This window comes from Adiantum capillus-veneris, chromosome 2 (genome assembly GCF_014529385.1).
Source record: "Adiantum capillus-veneris isolate H3 chromosome 2, ASM1452938v2, whole genome shotgun sequence".
Lineage (NCBI taxonomy): Eukaryota > Viridiplantae > Streptophyta > Polypodiopsida > Polypodiales > Pteridaceae > Adiantum > Adiantum capillus-veneris.
Window position 1 is genome coordinate 145,202,867 of NC_140932.1, and position 22,595 is coordinate 145,225,461.

The following is a 22,595-nucleotide window of genomic DNA, read 5'->3' on the forward strand; positions in this document are numbered from 1 at the left end:
AGGAAAAATTCACTTTTCTTTGCATTAATCACTAACTTGTGATCTCGTAATGCCTGAAAGACCTGAAGCAGATGATCTCTGTGTTCTGCCTCATTCTTGGAGAAAACAATGATGTCGTCAAAGAAAGTGCCAACAAATAGCCTGTACTCTCGAAAAATCCTGTCCATCATCCGGTTAAATGTCGCAGGAGCATTGGTTAAGCCAAAAGGCATCACCAAAAACTCAAATAACCCAAAAGTCGTCCGAAAAGCTATCTTGTAGACGTCTCCCGGCACTATCCTGATCTGATGATATCCATGGACTCTTCAAGTCAATCCTACTAAAGCACGAGGATCCCTGTAACCTATCGAGTATATCATTGATCCTAGGAATCGGAAATCTGTTCTTGATGGTGATTTTGTTGAGAGCTCTATAATCGATGCACATTCTCCAAGATCCGTCTTTCTTCAAAACCAACAACACTCGAGAGCAATACGGTGAAGTGCTAGGCTGGACAAGACCCTTTTCCAAGAGGTCTTTCACTTGGTTCATAATCTCTTCATTCTGTGCTCGGCTCACACGGTAGGGTGGCCGGTTCGGTGGTGTACTACCTGGTATCAAATCAATGGTATGATCTTCAGGACGAGCAAGTGGTAACTCTCCTGGTAGGCCTTCTGAGAAGCAATCGGCGTGAGAGTATAGAAAATCTTGGCGTTCTTTTGATCAAGTCAAAACATATTCAACCTTTATCCATCTTTCAGTTCTCTCCCAAAAGAATGAGTAAGAAACTAAAGTTCATTAAGTACAATCTCTAAGCCCTTCATTTATCAAAGTCGCTTTCTCGGCCCGATAGTCAACCACGGCGTAGTTCTTGTGGTACCAAGGGATCCTGAGTAGAACGTGATGAGCGCGCGGCGGTGTGTACAAGTGAAAGAGCACGCGAGAGTGTGCGGGGTGTGTGCAAGGAGAGGTGGCGAAGACCAGCAAGAAGGAGGGCGCTAGCAGATCGAAAGAGGGAGAGAGAGAGCACGTAAGTTTTTGTAAGGGGATAAGTAAGTGAGTTGTGAAAACTCACTATCCCTTTATTATTTGTATAAAGACCAATTTAATAAGTTAGTGGCCAAGTTCAATGTGAACTTGGCCAAAGGTTAGTACCTTTAAAATATACATTAAAAGGGGGCCACTTGGGCCTTTAACCCAACAACCTCCCACTTAAAGGCATAAATGGCGCCTTTAAGCTACGTGACTCCCACCATCTCTATGCATACATGATGTTGTGCTTTGGGTAAGCACTTAGTGAGAGCATTGGCTGGATTTTGTGATGTATTGACCTTAACCAATGTAATAAGGCCATCCTCAAGCACTTCTCGTATGAAGTGATACCGCACATCAATATGCTTTGTGCGTGCATGAAACATGGCGTTTTTTGCCAGACATATAGCACTCTGGCTATCACAATCAAGCATAGGTGCCTTGGCAGGCAAACCAAACTCACTGCATAGACGTGCTAACCAAATAGCTTCTTTGGAAGCCTTAGTGGCTGAAATATATTCAGCCTCTGTCGTAGACAATGCAACAATCTTTTGCAATGTAGAACAGCACCTTGCGCAAGAGTAAATACATAGCCACTTGTGGATTTCCGTGTATCCACATCACCACCCATGTCAGAGTCACAAAATCTCTTCAACTCCACTGGTCCTTTACCATAGCAGAGGCATTTGTTTTTAGTCCCTTTCAAGTACCTCATGATGGACTTCGCTGCATCCCAATGCAACCTGCCTGGATTAGCCATAAACCGGCTCACAACTCCCAATGCATGGGCTATGTCAGGCCTAGTAGCAACCATAGCATACATAAGTGAACCACAAGATGAAGCATAAGGCACACTTTGCATGTCATTGGCTTCTTCCTTTGACTTGGGACAATCATCCTTGGAGATTTTAACATATGGCTGTAATGGCACACCAAGAGGCTTTGCTTTAGCCATGTTAAATCTGTCCAGCACCTTTTCAATGTACTTTTCTTGCGACAAATACAATAGGTGCTTGTCTCTTTGGCGTGTAAAACGCACTCCAAGTATATGTTCCGCTGCCCCAAGATCTTTTATTGAAAACGCAGATTTCAGCTGCCCTTTAAGAGCATCAACAGTGCTTCTTTTCTTTGCAGCTATCAACATATCATCTACATAGAGAGTACAAGAATGATAGGGCTGCCATCCTCATCACGTTTGGTATACAAGCAATGGTCTACATGGCTTCGTTTGTAACCATGTTTAAGCATGAAGCGATCAAACTTCGTGTACCATTAATGGTTTACATGATTGTTTCAGCCCATACAAGCTTCTATTGAGCATACATACCAAATGTTCCTTGCCAGGGATAACAAAACCCTCGGGTTGCTTCATGTAAAGCTCTTCTTCCACATCACCATGCAAGGAAGCGGTATGTCATTCCATTTGGTCCATTTCCAAATCAAGAGCAGCCACAATGGCAAACAATACACGCAAAGTGGTCATCTTCACAACAGGAGAGAACACTTCCTGACAGTCTATGCCCTTGGTTTGAACATATCCCTGTGCAACAAGCCTTGCCTTATACTTGGGTTTTGCATCAACAGTCTTGATTTTATACACCCATTTGTTAGGAATGGCCTTCCTTCCTTTGGGCAATTCAACCAAATCCCAAGTATGATAAGCATGCAAAGCTTTAATCTCTTCCTGCATAGCAAGCTCCCACTTGTCGCTGTGCTCACATGTCTTTGCCTCTTTATACATAAGAGGCTCTCCCTCATCTGTCAACATAATGCATTGTAGTACCGTACGTACGTACGGATGCAATCCGTACGGTACGTCTGTACAGTACGGATCCGTACCGTACGGATTGCATCCGTACGGTGCAGTATTTTTTTAAAAAAAATTTGGCCAGCGCATGTGGCGTCCGTTGCAGCGATAGGGTAGCGTTTTATTTTTTCAGTAAAGCTCTTTACAGAGAGTGTGCGCTTCTGTAAAAGTTGCAGAGCAAGTGCAGAGCAGGTCTGTGAGCGCCTTTCTTGCAAAGAAAACACCATGCCTCGTGAAGCCAACCCCCTCTGGAACATTCACACTAATGTCATTGAGATTGTGAAGACTCCAGGGCAATCCGGATCAGGTACACGACGTTGGCAATGCAAGTATTGTGGGATGCAGAAGACCAGTACGGTCACTTGTGTCGTCAGACACTTGACGGCAATAGGATGTACAGCCAATTGTGGAGCATGCAAGAAGGTGCCGCCTACTGTAAAAGATCAACTGATTGCAGAAAAATTTCCAGCAATGGCAGGAGTAAACAAAGGTAGGGGAAAACAATCTACACAAGATGCTCTTCATGATGCCCTTCTCGGAGACCTTGGGGAGACGGACACTCAAGATCAAACGGTGGGAAGTAGTGAACCTAGTGCACAGGCTCAGTCTAACAGGAAGAGGGCTCGTGTCATGCAAGATGTTGAGGATGTGTTTTCTGAGGATGTTAATGATACGGAGGATGTCACAGGGCCTAGGCAGACCACCTTGCCCTCGCGTGTGCATACTCAATCTTGGATCAAGGAGCGACAAAAGGTGGCGGAGATGGAGATTGCTCGCACTCTTATTGAGTGCAACATCTCCTTCAATGTATTGAGGACTGACCAATGGAAAAGGATGGTGAAGGCTATTGCTGAGGTTGGTCCCACAGATACATGGATTGGCTTAGAGTACAAGAAAATGCGCACGACAATGCTTGATGAGCAAAAGGCTTTGATTGACAGGGCTTTGGTTCCAGTGAAGGCAGGATGGAAACAATTTGGGTGCACAATCATTTCAGATGGTTGGAGTGACATACGTCGACGACACATCAACATTCTTGTGTCATCTTGCCTTGGCACATATTTTTTGCGAGCCGTGGATGCAGGGAAGGCAGGGGAACATATCACAGGTCAGTTCATTTACACGCACATTCGGCAGGCCATTAGAGACGTTGGCACAGAGAATGTGGTACAAGTTGTCACTGATAATGCATCAAATTGCAAAGCAATGGGTGACTTGATTTCAGCAGAGTTTCCATCCATAGTTTGGACCCCCTGTGCTGCACATTGCCTTGATTTACTCATGGAGGGGATAGGGAAACTCCCTTGGGTGCTGCCTATTGTGTCTGATGCAACAAAGATCACCACTTTCTTCCGCAAGAAGCACCAAGCACTTGCCATATTTAGGAGCCACAGCCAGTTGGATATGGTACGGCCTTCAAAAACCAGGTTTTCCTATATGTATTTGGTGCTCCATAGGCTCTTCAAGCTAAGGGATTCCCTGATGCAAACAGTGGTGGATCCCAAATGGAGAGACATGCACAATTCCCAACAGGAGATCACTAAGTACATCCAGAGGCGTGTTCTTGATGAGAGCTTTTGGACAGAGGTGCAGTCTCTCACAGTGGCTTTGCAGCCTGTTCACGTGTTGCTGCGTGTCACGGATATGGAGGGGTCCACACTAGGGCTGGTTTACCATCTATTCTTGCAGATGAAGAGCCACATTAGAGAGTGTCCTTCTTTGTCTCAGCAGCGGTATGTTTCCTTGATTGCATCATTGACAATTGTTGGCAACTGTTTTTTTTTAGATAGCTCGGACCTGCTACACTGAGATGCTTCTTTTTTGATGGATGTGTGCAGACGAGATGACATACTGGCTATTGTGGAGAGTCGGTGGACGTTCATGAGCCGTCCTATACATGGAATGGCTGCATGTCTCCATCCTCTCTACAAAAAGCCAGAACTATTCCATGATAGAGATTTGCTTGCACTACGGGATTCATACATCTCGTTGAGGTATGACGAGGATACACAACTGGAGATTGATGCTGAGATGACGAGCTTCATCAACAGCTTAGGTCCTTCCTTTGTGCGGCCTGTGGCACTGAGACAGGAGGCCACCAAGTTTCCTTTGAATTGGTGGCAGAGCTATGGGAGACAGGGTCTTCCCAAGCTTACGGATCTTGCATTACGCCTACTTTCGCAGGTAAATACGAAACCTAAACCATTGCCACTTTTGCAGGTAAATACTGAACCCTAAATCATTGTAATTTCCCAATTGAAGGATTGCTCTACGGGTGCTTGTGAGCGCAACTGGAGTGCCTACTCATTGATCCACACCAAAATACGCAATAGGCTAAGCACTGCGCAACTAGAGAGGTTGGTTTACTGTAGAGCCAACATGAAGCTTGTGCGAGCCTACCATGCTTTGGGGACACCAAAGCAGGTAATATTAAATATGTGGTTTTGTTAACTCGTCGATTTTACTTATGATGATATGATCAAACTCTTTGTAACGTACGTTAAGTTTTTTCTATGAGCAGGTAGATCCCACGCAGGTTAAGATAGTGCCTGATTCCACTATAGAGAACATTGAGCAGCAGACGAGAGATGAGCAGGAGGAGATTCTTCGACTACTTCATAGAGAGTTGGAGAGTGTGGATCGACGAGTGACCAGATCGCGAGCACGGGCATACAACATTCCACTCCAAGAGCGAGCTCCAGATCCAGATATTGCACGACGTGAGAGCATTCGCAAAGGAAAGCTTCCTGTCCGCAAAGCACAAGTACGTGCAAATGAGGCGGTTCGTCTCATTCACGCCATAGAGGAGATCTTGAGGATGTTGCAGAGCAGCCACAGGTGTCTATGGTTGTGGAGCCAGAGTATGACGACGAGGGCAATGTCTTGTCACATGGAGACATTCTCTCCTCTGCAGAGAGCTCATCTTCATCCGACGATGAGTTCTAAGCTAGTTGTCTTGGGAGAGAGAGACTTGAGTCTCTTGACTGAGGACTCCATTGGGTTTTTTCTAGTATTATTCATGCTATGTATTAGTTTTAACTTTTGGCATTTGCACCTTGCTAGTTTATGAGCTTTTGTAGTTGGCATCAGACATTGGTCATGATTGCTATGTCATTCTCATTGGTCATGATTGATATGCCATTTTCATGCCGGGATGATTGTAGTGTTGAGTTTTGTATTTGCAGTATTCATCATTAGTCAATCTTTGGATCTTCACCCTTGTATGATCATTGATGTACATTGTCTCCTACCTTACAATGCTATGTTGCTTTTGAGATTATGGTATCGAGTCTGTCATACTATTACTGAAATCGGGTATTGTGTCCCATGTTCGTATATGGACCATGGTAGGTCACTTGATTGATGTTTAATGCAGGAAGGCCTTTTCATTTAGCCATATAGATTGATAGTTTATATATTTGTGGGCTTCTTTTATGAAATTTCAAATGTTTTTCCCAATTTTTAAGGGTTTTTTACCAATAGTGCGTATTTTTACGTACCTTTAACCTCAATCCATACAGGACTGCGTACCGAATACGTACAGTATTTTACGTTTGGTTCCACCTTGACATAATGTAATGCAAAGAGGGGTCATATCGACTCACAGGCCGTCTTTGACGAGTAGACCGCCTCACCCAATGATCCACATTATCCGGCAATGGGTTTACATCAGGTGGCACGACAAAATCATCGACAATGGGCTGATGTACATCATTTTCAGCACCATTTTCAACATTGTTTCTTGGCTGCAAATGCCCTTCAAGACCCTCAATTTGTTGTCCAACATCATCTGGCTAAAACACCACTCGATCATCTACATTTTCAGCCATTTGTGGTGCATCCTGAGGGTCAAAAATAGGCCTAACAGGTTGCTGGTCATGCTGAAATTTCACCCTTTTATGGTCATGCTTTGAGGCACAATTGTTTTGAAGAAGCCTTGCCTCATTAAAAACAACATCCCGGCTGCGTACAACCCTTTTGAGCTGAGGTAACCAAATCCTGTAGCCCATTTCGCCTTCTTCACCATATCCCATGAAGAGGCTTTTAATGGACTTCGCATCTAGTTTACTCCTCAACTCAGGTCTAACATGCACAAAAGCTTCGCAACCAAAAATGCGTAAGTGATCATATGAAGCAGGTTTGCCAGACGAAACCTCTTTAGGGATGTCACCTTTCAAAGACATGTGAGGGGATCGATTACATATATGCACTGCAGTTTTCAAAGCTTCTCCCCAAAATCCATGAGAGAGATTAGTTGTGGACAGCATGCATCTCACCCTCTTACAAAGTGTCCTATTGAATCTTTCAACCACACCATTAGAAGAGGGGCTGTATGGTACAGTAAGCTCCCTCTTAATGCCCAAATTTTCACAAAACTTGTTAAATTCAGCACTTGTGTACTCCCCCCCATTGTCAGTACGCAAGCATTTTAGCTTTCTACCTGTTTAGGTGGTCACAAATGCATGAAATCTCTTAAACGCAGCAAAGGCTTCATCCTTAGACTTGGGCAAATAAACCAAAATTTTCCTAGAATGATCATCAACAAAGGAGACGAAATAACATGCACCACCCATAGACTTAGTAGGCATGCTACATACATCAAAATGTACAAGATCAAGCACACAAGATTTACGAGAGACACCAGAGTAATAAGAACGCTTTACTTGCTTGCCATATTGACATTCATTACAAAAGTCAAGCTTTGTGCCTTTAGCATCAAGCTTGTTCAAAGTACAAAGCTTAGAAAGGCCCTTTTGGCTCATACAACCAAGCCTCTTGTGCCACAACTCCATGTGAGAGTTAATTTCAACCAATGCAATAAACTTGCCCAACACGGCCTTTCCATGCATGCAGTAAAGTGTCCCTTTCTTTGTGCCCTTTACAATCAGCCTTGAGCCTTTAGTCATTTTCCATGACCCTCTCTCAAACAAGATGCTGTAATCATGCATATCCATCTGAGCAACAGAAAGCAGACTCTTCTTGATTCCCGGCACATATCTAACATCATGCAAGACAAGCTCATTCGTAACATCTATGGAGAGATGCACAGTGCCAATACCCTCAATGGAACATGCATGATTGTTTCCAAGGTATACATGGCCACGCTTACCTACATCAAAAGTAGAGAAACACTCCTTGATAGGAGTCACATAAAATGAAGTATCGGAATCAACAATCCAAGTTTGGGACAATGCATCATTGCCAGTCAACAAAGCATCAATAAGATCACTCTTGGTGATTTGCATGTCCTGTGAATGAACATTTAGAGAGGCATCAAAGTCATAAGCATCATCATCTGACAAAGTGGCACACAAGATGTCCTCTACATCTGACAGCTCCTCAATCACGACACTAGAAGCCACATTGGCCTTCTCTTTGTCCTTTGAGCTATCCTGTGCATCTGCCTTGACTTCCTTCTTCTCTTTCTTTTTGTCTCCGCCATTCTTTTTCCTTTCTAACTCAGCTTTATAGTACCTGCAATCGGGTTTCTTGTGACCTTTTCTGCCACATTGATAACAAGTCACATCACCCTTGCCTTTGCTTGCATTTCCCCTTTCTTTACTCTTACTCTTACTCCTTTGTGCATAAGCATTCTTCTTTTCTGTCCTGCCTCTAACCATGTTGGCAGAGGTGCCTCCCTCTCTACTTGCTTTCCTCCTGATTTCTTCATTCAAGATAGAACCCCTAACACCATCAAAGGTCAAATTGGGGTTATTGGACAACGAAACCACCAAAGTTTCCCATATGACTCAGGTAAGGTCATAAGCAAGAAGACAGCTTTCAGCTTATCAGCAAAAGGGGGCAAGCCAGAATCCTGTAACTGTGACAAAGTACCTGCGAATAATGACAAGTGCTCTGCCGCGCTCTTGGACTCATCTAGTTGCATGCCAACAAGTTTTCGCATCAAGTGTACCTGGTTGACAGACGTATTTTCATACATTCCCTTTAACTTCTCCCACACATCAAAAGCAGTCGTGAGACCTTTCACATCAATGACGGTCTCATCAGTCATGGCCATTTTAATGTATGTAACGGCCTTCCTGTTCATGCTAACCCATGCTTCATCCGTCATATTCTCTGGCTTCACCTGTTCAAGTGCCCCTTCACAATCCTTAAGAAATAGGATTCCCTGAATCCTGTCTTTACAAAGATCAAAACCTGTTCCATCGAACCTCCTAATCTCGAAGAGATTCTTCACATCCGAAGAAGATGAGGCCATAGTTGCACGAAAGAAGAGGGATAATACGCTGAATTTTTGGGCAAAATGCGCAAAAATCGGAGTATATCCTCACAGAGATGTGCACTACAGCTCCAGATGGTCACAGGAGCAATTTGGGGCAAAATAGGTCGATTTGGCCACAAAATTCAATTTCTGAAATTTATGCGCAAGAAATTTCAGCGAGCGAATTTGTGCTTGAAAACAATAAATTTAGTTGTTTTTAGCCTTAGAAGACATACACAAGGCTAATACGTAGCCTTTAGAAGCATGTAAGAGCAAAAGCCCTAATTTGCAGCATCAAAATTGCATAAAATTGAGCCACAAATGGTCGTACATAAACAAAATTTGTCAAACGTGCGTAGATTGCATCAATTTGCACTTTCCCAATGTAATCGCACCATAAAAATACTTATAAAAACCTGCGCAAATCTGAAATTTGCTTAAAACACCTGTTTTAGGGCTTGTTTTTCGGCAATTTCAGTGTTTTCGGGTAGCCGAGACTTAGCAAATGTATTCCCACACCTTAATACATCATTTGCAAAACCTGTATTTTTCTGTCATAACCTGTAATTTGCTGTTTTTGACCTAATTTCAGCCTGTTTTGGATCAATTTGGGTTGCCAGGAGCTCTCCAGTGTCCAGGGACGAGTCCTTTGGCGACGAAATTGCAAAAGCTCGCGTGAAAGTTGACCTTCTTGGCTCAAATTCAGCGTTTTCAGGTTTAGGGACAAACCCTAATTGGGCTCTGATACCAGTTAATGAGCGCGCGACAGTGTGTGCAAGTGAAAGAGCATGCGAGAGTGTGCGGGATGTGTGCTAGGAGAGGTGGCGAAGACCAGCAAGAAGGAGGGCGCTAGCAGATCGAAAGTGGGAGAGAGAGAGCACGTAAGTTTTGTAAGGGGATAAGTAAGTGAGTTGTGAAAACTCACTATCCCTTTATTATTTGTATAAGGACCAATTTAATAAGTTAGTGGCCAAAGGTTAGTACCTTATATACATTAAAAGGGCCATTTGGGCCTTTAACCCAACAGAACGTCACTCGCGTGCCCTGAACACCCCTGTCATTGCAAACGAAGTTTGCCAATGCTCAATGTAATGGCAACATCCTATCCGGGTGCCAGTCGAACTACCTCTGCCTGTGGCGTCAGTCTATCGGGCGTAATTCCAAATCGAGCCGCCAATTCCAAGTGAAAAGAAGTTGGCCTTGGCTCCTTCAAAAGAGCTTCCTGATCCTTCACTTTGCCCCAAAAGCGCCAAAGTTTGTACTTTCATTCATTAGATTCGGTGCAGGTCCCATGCCATGTGGTACCAGTTCTGCTTTTCTATCTACCTTTTCTACCACATTCCTCAGCTGCTCTCGAACTCTCAGGCCTGTCGTCATCTTTATCATTTTGTTCTTTCTGTGCCTTTTTAGGGCACTTCGCGGAGATATGTCCATGTTCCCCGCATCCAAAGCACTTCCCCTCTCTGATGAAGCGAGCTCTCTCCTCGGGAGTAAGCTTGGGTCGTGCATCCTTTTTCTCTGGGTTGCTCTTTTTCTTTCTACTTTCATTCCCAGAAGTCTGTTTGGCTCGTTGTGTCATGACGTCATCTGTGGGGTAGGTCAGACTGCCAGAGAGAATGGCAAAAGCCCCGCTTCGCATGACTCATCAACTCCTGAATAGAAGCTTACTTCTGTTCCAAGCAGTGATCTCGGATCTCTCTAGGTAGACCCAAGGTGAACCGCTCAATCTATTCTCTGAACGAGATCTTCTTGAATGAAGAGGCGGGTAGAAAGGAGCTCTAGAATCTTTCACATTAAGCATTGATTGTATCTTTCTTGGTCATCCGAAGATGGTTCCAAGCAGCTCGTGTATCTCGTTCAAACTCTTGAGTCAACCAAGAAGAAATAAAAAGCCTCTTGAATTTCAGCCATGTAACTGGCACAGTCTTGCTTAATAGAAGTGTGGACCACCAAGTGCGAGCATTCCCCTTACAATAAGAGGCAGCTCTCCGAATCTTGGAGTGCTCTGAATAGCGTCCTCCCGCGAAAGCGATGTCAACCACCTCTTGTTGTTGGCACTTTCTTTGACGACATCATTGTTTTCTCCAAGAATGAGGCAAAACACAGAGATTATCTGCTTCAGGTCTTTCAGGTATTACGAGATCACAAGTTAGTGATTGATGCAAAGAAAAGTGAATTTTTCCTACCAGAGATACACTTTCTGGGACACATTGTCTGAACAACTGGAGTGCAAATAGACCCGGCCAAGATAGAGACTATACGTGATTGGCCCGATTTAAAGAATGTCCATGAAGTTAGAAGCTTCTTGGGACTGTGTTCGTACTACAGGCGGTTCATACGAAAGTTTGCAGAGGTTGCTTCCCCTTTGCATGTCTTGACACAAAAAGGAGTCCCTTTCTCGTGGGGATCCACAGAGGTGATTGCCTTTCGGACATTGAAAGAGAAATTGACTACGTGCCCAGTTTTGACTTGCACAAGTCATTTGAAGTATATTGTGATGCTTGTGGTCGTAGTTTGGGTGCGGTCTTGATGCAAGAAAGTCATGTCATAGCTTACGAGAGCCGTTTGTTCTCTAGGCCGGAGATGACAGCACAGATTTATGAGAAAGAGCTTTTGGCGGTTATCCATGCTCTTACTCAGTGGCGGCATTACCTACTCGGAGCGGATTTTACTGTCTTTACAGACCATCAGAGTTTTCGCTACTTCTTGTCACAGAAGCAGCTTTCGGAAAAGCAGATGCGATGGACGAACATCTTGTCACAGTTTCACTTCCAGATTGTCCATGTGCAGGGACAAAAGAATGTGGTGGCAAATGCTTTGTCTCGGAAGCCGTTGGTTCTGGCTATTTCCGCGATACATTATAGGAGCTTCGACAATATGGTCGATCAGTATGCCACAGATACAGATTTGCAGATATTTTCACACGGATACGGGATGGGGAGACAGTAGCAGGATACTCCCTTCGGGAAGGCTACTTGATGAGAAAAACCATGTTGTGCGTTACACAGCCATTGAGGGAAAAGGTTATGATTGAATGCCACTGTCTACCTTTTACGCGTCACCGACACATTGCTACCACCATGAAAGGGGTAGAGAGATACTTCTTTTGGCCGAGACTCAAAAAGGATGTGGAAGAGTTTGTGCGCAGTATGCCAAAAGGTCAAGTTTGACAGGCATAAGACACAGGGATTGTTACAGCCTTTACCCACCCACCCCTGGGAAAGTATTGCAATGGATTTCATTTTTGATCTCCCGGGAACACAAAATGATCACGACAATTTTCCGATTACATGGCACGTCCGAGACGATTGTCTCCGACAGAGACCCCAGAATTATGAGTTTGTTTTGAAAGGCAATTTGGGAGAACATTGGCACGCGGTTGCAATTCTCGTCATCGTTCCACTTGCACACTGACGGGCAATCAGAGATTGCAAATTCAGTGGTTTTAGATTTATTGAAGTCTTGTATCTCGGATCAGAAGACTCAATGGGAAAAGAACTTACCTTTGGTGGAATTTGCCTACAATAACACGATACACTCTTCGACGGGGAAGACACCATTTGAGATTGTGATAAGTGCAGCGAAGGTTCCATCCTTCCGGAGCACAAAAGATTAGATATTTGAAGCGGATGAATATTCGCGAGATTTGAATACGGCTTTTGCCAAGGTTCGCGGGACTTTGCAGAAGTCTCAAGAACGACAGAAAAAGGCAACGGATCGCCATCGTCGCGATTTGAAATTGACGAAGGATGATTGAGTGCTCTTACGTTTTGAGAAGGCACGCCTGAGAAAGAAAAAGAGAAAGGAGAAGCTTTTTCCAAAGCTTAGTATGCAATACTACGAATCTTTCTAAATTACTGAAAAGATAAATGATGTCTCCTTCCGATTGAAACTGCCAGATACTTGGAGGATTCACAATGCATTGCATGTGAGTCTCTTGAAACCTTTTAGGGGTGATGTGCCTGATGATGGGGAGCGTGATGAGCAACCCGAAGTGGAAGAAAACAAGGAGACCTTTGTTCATGAACAGATTTTGGCACATAGGGATACGAAGAAAGGTTAAGTCCGAAGGCGGTTCTTGGTTAAGTTCAAGAACTATCCTGCATTTGGTGCGAAGTGGCTGGAGGAGGAGGACCTAGCAGATACTCCTCGGATTGTGAAACTTTATCTCGATGCTTTTGGTTTAGCATAGTCTATTCCAAACGGAACCCAGATTTCAACTTGGCCAGAGATCTGGTGCAGTGGGATGCACAAGAGGGGAGTCGCTCCGCTCCTTTGTCAACAGATGCCTTGATTTTGATACTAAAGTCATTGATGTCTCTTTGAGCTTCGGGGATACTAAGAGCTGACAGTATTCTGTTGGATGACTTTATAAAATGGAATTCTTGATAAACATATTGATTTGTTCTTGACTTCTTTTGAGTGCAGGAACTGATAGACGAAATGACTGCAGCATTTTGGTCTGATTGATCTCGAATAGACATGGTTGCAATAGAGGTTAGTCAATCGGACATCGATGAGGTCCCGATTGGACCTAGATGTGATTGCTAGCTACATTGCCGATAAATCATGCTCTAAGATCCGAATGAATGTTGAATGTCATGTGATGTCCTGTGATGTTTGGTGATGTCCTGTGATGTCATGTGATGTGACTGTCGATTTGGTACATGTACTAGATGTGTGTTCCTAGTACGTATGTACTAACAATCAGTGTCTGCTAAGACGGTTTATGGCTTTTGTCGGTTTTGCAAGCGTAATCGCGGTCGATTACAATGCTTCCAAGAGGGGGGCATGTCGCAAAGTGATGACGTGGCTACCGACACCAAAAACCCTAAATTCTGCCAGGAATCCCAAATCCTAATTTCTGCCAGAAACCCTAATTTTTGGAAACCCTAACCCTAACTGCTGACTGGGAACCCTAATCAGGCTGCGAATGCCACGTGGCAACAAGAACGGATTTTCGGGATTTACGGAAGCAAAAAGCATCTGCAAGGGCAACGCAAATTTGCTTTTCTCTACGCTTGGCGAGAGAGAGAGAGAGAGAGAGAGAGAGAGAGAGAGAGAGAGAGAGAGAGAGAGAGAGAGAGAGAGAGAGAGAGAGAGAGAGAGAGAGAAGGTTTATTTGCTTTATTTTACTCTCATGGAGAGAGAGAGAGAGAGAGAGAGAGAGAGAGAGAGAGAGAGAGAGAGAGAGAGAGAGAGAGAGAGAGAGAGAAACTGCTTTTGATTTCAAGCTTTTGGGGCTCTGCTTTTGAGCCTTGTAACATTTAAATACGCGGATTAGGGCTCACTTCTCAAAGCATCTGGACGAGAGTCTGAGAGTGAAACCCTAACCGCTCTTTGTACTTTTGACATTGATTAATACAAGGTTCCTTTTTCTTAGGGAAGGGAGAGCCTTCCGTGCTTTAATGAGAGAGTACAAGTGATCACAAACGAAATGAATAGACACTGTGCGTGAGGATGCTGAGACTGAGAGAGAGAGAGAGAGAGAGAGAGAGAGAGAGAGAGAGAGAGAGAGAGAAGTGAATACGACACCAGAAAGTTGTAAAACCCTCCTCCAAGGGCCCCACTCTCGATGGCGAGAGTGGTCTACTATTGATTGCACAATCCGGTACAATGGCTGATGCAATGAGTCTAAATGCTTGCTATGTCGATGCCGACGGAGTGGACGACGAGGACGATGCTAAGGCTGAAAACTGAGTGCTTTGAATCTGCAACTGCTTGCTGCATTTCTATGGCTGAAACCACTATTTCGTATGGCTTGAAAACGTTGGACAACCTGTGCAAAAACGCTGCCCTGCTCTATTTCCAAAACGCTAGACTGCTGGCTGAAATGCTGTTGTAGGAAAACGCCACTTGCTGGCTGATTTACTTGCTGAAATCGCCCAAGGCACAAGGCTGAAAATGCTATGAAGCAAGGCTGAAAACGCTGAACAAAAACGCTGGCCTTCTGAGGTGAAATCGCTGATCTTGCTGGGCACTTGCTTGCTGAAGGGCCTCGCTGGAAACGCCAAGCTAAGGGCTGATCCAAACGCTGATATGCTGCTAAAATTCGCAAAGGACTGAGGGAAAAACACTAGCATGAAGGGGAGGTTGTCTTGCTGAGAAGGGTTCTTGTTCTTGTTCTTGTTGAGACTTGGCTTGTTGAGCACTGCTCCTACTACCTCATCTACCAGAAAGTGCTAGCTTTGGTTTGCTTATATATTATCTTAGCACAATTTCCCTACCTAGTTCCCAACAAAAGTCACTTAATAAATAAGTGAAAAATGTCAAAAATAGGGAAAATAGGTTTAATGCACTAAAAAATGCCCCCGATGGATTCTGATGGGAATGCTGATGATCATGTTGTGTGCAACCGGAGGATATGCATCTACTCTAAGTGTCTGGACATGCATGGTTTACAAACAGACTCACAAAAGTGCCAGATCACTTCCTATTCTAGACTGACTTGATGGAACTCAACCTTGGTCATGTTGTAGCTTGTCCACGGACACATAGGGCTGGATGTGTCACGTGACATCCCCTCCTTTTCAAAGTGAGGTACTGGTACCGAACTATATGGCGTCGAGGGAGATAGCCAATAGCAACCGGAATCCTCGAAAGGACTCTTTGTCGGCCCACTCTGAGATGTGGGTCGTGCGATACTTGAACTTCATAAAGGTCTGCAAAGTCTTTTTCTTTGGGCCGCGCCGAAAACGACACAAAGTCTTATAAGTCTCCTTCAATGCTTCAACTTTGTATATGGATGTAGGTCATCTTCTTCAAGAATCTCGAAGGCTGAAAATTCATGAAACCACTTCCAACACAAAAACATGAACATACCTATTCCATGTAAAGTGACTGGAAAAAATCTCATCCATCAAACAAATTGTGCATGCAATATAGATGAACAAATAGACGGAGTGCCAAACTATTCACCACACACACGCAAACAATGAGATCGAATCTTCTCTTGCTGATCTAAATCAATCAACTGTGGCAATTCACAACGGAACTGCCCATGCTTGGTGCTCATACTTTCATGTACTCTTTCTACAACTGTGTCGTGCCAAGGAAGAGACATGGAATGTGACTTCCTTGAATGCATACTTTTCAGCTTTTCATGAATAATCCGCATACATCCGTGCTCATTCATGAGTGAAACGTGCTTGACGTACAATATGTCATGCTTAGGAAAAGGGATCACATAAAGACGCTGACTAAAGAAACGATCACGAATGAAACACTCGAACAATGCGTGCTGGCAAATCATTCGAACACATAGTAGTTCCTGTAAGGGTTCTTTGGACCTAGGCTCGAGAGCCAAGATTGATTCTTCGGGATCTATCGAATCTTCTTGTGGGGGTTCTGTGGACCTCGACTCGAAAGCCAAGATCGATTCTTCGTGATCGATCGAATCTGCAACGAGGTTAGCTTCGCTAGAAAAAGCATCAACTAACCCATCATCCTTGTGAATAATCACGTCTTGATCATACAAATCATCATGCTCGTGAGAAATCACATCGTGATCATCATGCTTATCATCATGCAAATCTCGCAAAGAAGAGACTGAGAGATTCTCCTTCTCCTGAATCCGTTCAATCTTCGCCTGCACATTACAAATGAGAGATGGAGAATGAACAACTTGCTCTCCACGAATGACAATGGGAGAGTCACTTTTGGCATTGAAAGTGAACGTATTTTCCACCCAATCAATGAGAGGGTTATGCTCACGAAACCATCAAATGCCCAAAATCATATCACATCCTGAGAGAGAAGAGACAAAAAAAATTCTACGGAAAGCAGCTTGTTGGACTGTAAACAACACATCAAAGCACTCTTTCGTGATGAGAGAATCCATACCTGGAGCGAAACCAGAAACCTCGAGAGGAGATTTCTGACTAACCTCTAGGCGGGGGACTAATCACATCATGCATACTGCCTGGGTCAAACAATATGACAAAACGTTGTCCCGTCATATGACCATAACATTTAATGAGAGACTCATCAATGGGAGGATCATGAGAAACATGGGACACACTCGTGTTGTCATTTATTGCATTGACAGAGGAAATGGGTTCTGTGGATTCTTTGATTTCATTCGATGCAAGCTTAGGACATGTTCTTTTTATGTGACCCTTAATGTGACAATGAAAACAACGACCTTCCTTAGAATAATTGCTTTGCTCTTCCGACATGATGTATCCTCCTAAAATTCCTTGTGCTACCTTTTCATCTGGAGGGAGTTTAGGTTTAGCAATAGTGTTAGCTTTACCCTTAGGTTCATTGGAAGAGTACTTGTCTAAGAGACTATTGGAAGATTGGTTGGCAGAGTTACCGTTCTTACCATCCGGAGGGTTCTACGAAGTCTGTGAGGTACTTGTGCATGTCTTGTTTTCCTTAGGCTTTCCCTTGTTGTGCTTCATCTCCTGTGCGAGAGCAATCGCTACCGCCTTGTTGAGATCGATTCGATCGAGCACCTTGACATTATACTTGATGTACTCGTCCAATCCATAAAGGAATGCCTCCTTGCGCTCCGCATCCGATTTGCGTAATTGAGGCCAAGCTGCAAAACACAATTAGAGAAAGACATAACTGGCATACCATTTTGCTTGAGACCGCGCCAATCGTGCGAGATACTGAGGTGGCATAAACCGCGCCTTGAGCTTGTCTTGAAAATCAGCCCAACTGAAGAGAGGGGCGTGAATTTGTCGGCTTCTCTAGGTGCGCCGCTAACTGTGCCTCTTGCCATGCGTGGTACCAGTTGATGGCATCACCGGCAAGGTACATAGCTGCCGTCAAAACCTTGCTATTTCATGTCTTCTTAGTTGTCGCAAAATAAGCATTAAATTGATGCAACCAAGAATGAATAACCGTAGCATCCATCTTACCATCATACTAACTGAACTGGATCTTCTCTGTGACTAGGTTGTTGGAGTCCGAATCTCGGCTTGCGCCACTTGATGAACTACCAACAGTTTTGGTTGGCTCGGACTTCGAGGCAAGAACCTGTCGAACCAATTCTTGCATGCGTAGGTCTCTCTCAACCTCACGATCGGCCTCCAAGGCCGCTCGTCTTTCTGCGGCTACCTCCTTTCTTTGTGCTTTTCTTTCTTTTCGTGCATCTTGCTCACATTCCAAAGTAATGCGAGTCGCTTCTTGTTGTGCCAGCGCAACGCGATTTGCTTCTTGTTGTTGTGCCATCATATCCATCATCGACTTGATCAAAGCGTCCATAGGATTTGGTGCAATCCCTGGCGTAGATGGTGAAGGGGGAGGGTCAGGAAAACCTCCATGGTGAGGAAATTCTTCTTCACTACTTTCATGCCCATCACCTCCATGCGAAGTATCCATTCGGCTTCGGGTGATGACTATACACTGTGATCTTTGGTTCTTAAGTTCACGAGGAAGTTGGGGTCTTGTGGGTCTTGGGGGTCTTGAATTCTTGGGAGTCTTGAGGGTCTTGAGGTTCTTCCTTCGCTTGCGATCTGTGTTAAAGAAGGATCTTCTCTTCAACCGAGTTCTGGTTTTTTTTGCGGACGCACCCCTTGGCGACCTTGCGCTCACACCAAGGTTGCTTTTTCCCACCTCACGTCCATTGGCCGGCCGCTAAGTGCAAGGTCCGCTCTCAATGAGTGAAAAGAGGCACAAGGGGAGGCTGGACAAGCCCTTCTTTCTTGGGTTTCCTGTCACACTTCACAAACACGATTAGGAATCGACACGCCCAAGTGAACTTGGGTTCGTGAGACCGCAACAAGCAAAAAAAATTCTTGTGGTTCTTTCCTTGAGTGATACACAACACTGTCAAAGCTCTGATACCAATGTAAGATACAGCGGAATGAATGTTGAACTTTGCTCAAGATGAGTCCTCTGAATTGTGCTCAAGGTTCCTTTTTCTTAGGGAAGGGAGAGCCTTCCGTGCTTTAATGAGAGAGTACAAGTGATCACAAACGAAATGAATAGACACTGTGCGTGAGGATGCTGAGACTGAGAGAGAGAGAGAGAGAGAGAGAGAGAGAGAGAGAGAGAGAGAGAAGTGAATACGACACCAGAAAGTTGTAAAACCCTCCTCCAAGGGCCCCACTCTCGATGGCGAGAGTGGTCTACTATTGATTGCACAATCCGGTACAATGGCTGATGCAATGAGTCTAAATGCTTGCTATGTCGATGCCGACGGAGTGGACGACGAGGACGATGCTAAGGCTGAAAACTGAGTGCTTTGAATCTGCAACTGCTTGCTGCATTTCTATGGCTGAAACCACTATTTCGTATGGCTTGAAAACGTTGGACAACCTGTGCAAAAACGCTGCCCTGCTCTGTTTCCAAAACGCTAGACTGCTGGCTGAAATGCTGTTGTAGGAAAACGCCACTTGCTGGCTGATTTACCTGCTGAAATCGCCCAAGGCACAAGGCTGAAAACGCTATGAAGCAAGGCTGAAAACGCTGAACAAAAACGCTGGCCTTCTGAGGTGAAATCGCTGATCTTGCTGGGCACTTGCTTGCTGAAGGGCCTTGCTGGAAACGCCAGGCTAAGGGCTGATCCAAACGTTGATATGCTGCTGAAATTGGCCAAGGGCTGAGGAAAAAACGCTAGCATGAAGGGGAGGTTGTCTTGCTGAGAAGGATTCTTGTTCTTGTTCTTGTTCTTGTTCTTGTTCTTGTTGAGACTTGGCCTGTTGAGCACTGCTCCTGCTGCCTAATCTGCCAGAAAGTGTTAGCTTTGGTTTGCTTATATATTATCTTAGCACAATTGCCCTACCTAGTTCCCAACAAAAGTCACTTAATAAATAAGTGAAAAATGTCAAAACTAGGGAAAATAGGTTTAATGCACTGGAAAATTCCCCTGATGGATTCTCATGGGAATGCTGATGATCATGCTGTATGCAACCGGAGGATATGCATCTACTCTAAGTGTCTGGACATGCACGGTCTGCGAACGGACTCACAAAAGTGCCAGATCACTTCCTATTCTAGACTGGCTTGACGGAACTGAACCCTGCTCATGTTGTAGCTTGTCCACGGACACATAGGGTTTTTTCGCGTGAAAACTCGTCCGATTTACAAGGGAACTATCCCATTGCGTATGGGAGCACCTGAGACGTGTAGGCATGCTCGCTCCGCTTGAAACGGTCCAAAACAGAGAAATACAGCGTGCTGTGGTTTTTTGCAGGTTTAGGGTTTCGCACCTAAACTGCAGGCAATCCCCAGAGGAGCCTCGAAAAGAATTGGGATGCGTGTACAGGGTAGTAGGCACCTAACAATGCGAAAACAGAAAATTACAGCATGCTGAAAATGACCTGCAGCTCACTGGAAAGCTTCCATACCGCAAGGAAAAGTGTCCTTGACGTGTACTTTTGACCTACAAGGATATTTGCACCCTTATTCTAGCGAAATTGGATCAAAAACCTGCAACTACAGCCATAAACAAGTTTGGACAGCTTGGTGAGGGTTAGGTGGAAGCGTTCAGATCGTTTATTTGCCAGGGGAGCCTCGGGAAAGCATTGGGTGCTTGTACAGGACAATTTAGAGATATTTTGAAACCGGCCCGTGGGGCGGTAGGCGTTGGCTTTCACCCAATATTCTTACTTTAGACACACACACAGAGCACTTTGCAAAGGAGACCTGTAACGGGAATGAACACTTAATCACACACACGGCTCGGAAGCTAGAATGCTCCGAGCAGACGCCGACAACCTGTAGGCCCCAAAATTGACGCCCCTTTCGGTATTTCTTTATTCTTTAGGAGGGTAAAGTACAAAGAAGAGTCTTGGGAATCGTTTGACTGTATCCCACTAGATACCGCCTGTTTTGGCCAAATTTCGATAGCATAACAGCCCCTAAACTTGCGCGAAACCAATTCCCCTGCTGGAACTCGCTTCTACTGGCGTATACCCTCTGATTCCTGCCCAAAAACAGTAAATTCAGCACGCTGTATTTTCTGGTTTTTGCCCTGTTTTCAGCCCCAAACAGTCCCCTAACTATCCTCTGCCAGTGGGGCGCGATTCCCAAAAGTTCTGGCGTCCGTATGGCTAAAAAACAGTAAAATTACAACGCATACACAGCGCTGATTTTGCACCTGTATGGTGAGGTTATGACCCTCACCAGTGCCTGCTTTGGAGTAGCAGCTAGCTACCCCTGTTCCTGCTCAAGGAGGCTCTTGCCTCAGCACAAAAGCATGAACCCACACAGCTGTACATCAGTCAAATGAGGAGCCCTCTTGTGGGGCATCACATAACTGCACGTAGGGGGGAGAGAGAGCAGTGTGTAGTGTGCAGGGCATCACTCCTAGCACCACACTGTACATGAGAGGGAAAGGAAGCACTCCATAGCTCTTAACCTGTGACAAATGCAAATGAAGGCCTTCCCAGCTTAAAAATTCAGCGCCCATTTTTCTGGAAGAGGCAAGTGCATGAGAATTTGCCACTTGGCGCATTTACAAGCATTTTCCCGTTTCGGGTTCGCCGCTTTAAAATATCCTGACCGGTTGCCCAGTTGACTTCGCGGCAGAGTTGTAAAATGTTCCCCTAGTCATACTGGAGGTAATGACGCGAACACATTTCACGGCCCAAAATAGCAGTTCCCTAAATTTTAGGAGATGCTTCCGTAGGGCTCCCACTGGTCGTCTGACCATCTATCCTCATTGGGACCACATCCAAAAGTGCAATGTGGCCCAAGTATTGGATACTTTCTGTTGATAGTCACACCTTGACTTTAGGCCTTTATTGAGTTCACTTCCTAGTATCCACCAACTTGCTAAGTGCGACGGGGGGACCTATATGATCTTGCTCTGAGCCTAGACATCCTCTTACCATACGAATTCCAGTGCCGACCACTTCCCGCCTGCGGGTGAATCTACCGTTCACATTGGCCATACAATGTCCGACCGTTTGCTACTTCAAAAAGAGGGTCTCAAAACAAATAAAATAAACCCCATTGGAAAGAAACCAACAACCAAGGTTAATAACTGCCACGTCCTCGTGACATATTTCCCGCGAGGAATCTTGTCTAATTCAAGGGGCAACTGACCCTACAGGTGTGAGAGCTCAAGGGCTATCCAGAGAAGTGATTGGCACGCAAATCGGAGCACAAAACAAAGAATTCAGTGTGCTGGAATTTCTCGCCACGTTTTGCGAAGTGCTCTAAAGTGCATGGAAAGTCACCGTGTACTTGAGATTTTGTCCGTGGAGACTTCCACTCTGGTTATGTTGTCGAAATCGGGTTAGAGTAGAGGAATTTAAACCCGATAAAAGTGGGACAGCTTGTAGAAGTTTACAGGTTTTTCTCAAGTGTAATAAGAATAAAGAAATACCGAAACGGACGCCAGTCTTTGGGGCCAACTAGGTGTCGTTGTCTGCTTGGTAGCGCTCTAGCTGCCAGGCCATGGTCTGTCTTGAAGTATTGAATTCCAGTTACACGTAACGGTGGTAGACTAGCCACTAGATCTCCTGCAGGAGTGATGTTGGTCTGTCAGGTGGCACGTTGCTCGTCGATTCTCTGAGGCAATTGCTTAGATTCTTTGACGCATTGGTAAATCATCTTGAAATTTAGGCTTACTTGGTCGTGGGTAGTACCCTA

General features: G+C 44.8%; 2 protein-coding genes and 1 pseudogene across 2 annotated transcripts in view; 2 read left to right on the plus strand and 1 right to left on the minus strand.

The window, feature by feature from the left end:
• LOC147463799 (uncharacterized) overlaps nt 1-22,595 on the minus strand; it is a 55,317-nt gene that overhangs the window by 13,493 nt on the left and 19,229 nt on the right. The gene's annotated exons all lie outside the window — the stretch shown is intronic.
• LOC147463800 (uncharacterized) lies at nt 3,044-5,056 on the plus strand. Its single transcript, XM_086483146.1, has 2 exons — nt 3,044-4,551; nt 4,657-5,056. Exons 1-2 carry the CDS (start codon nt 3,044-3,046, stop codon nt 5,054-5,056), a joined length of 1,908 nt encoding a protein of 635 aa, XP_086339272.1.
• On the plus strand, nt 5,183-5,764 carry LOC147463801 (uncharacterized; annotated as a pseudogene).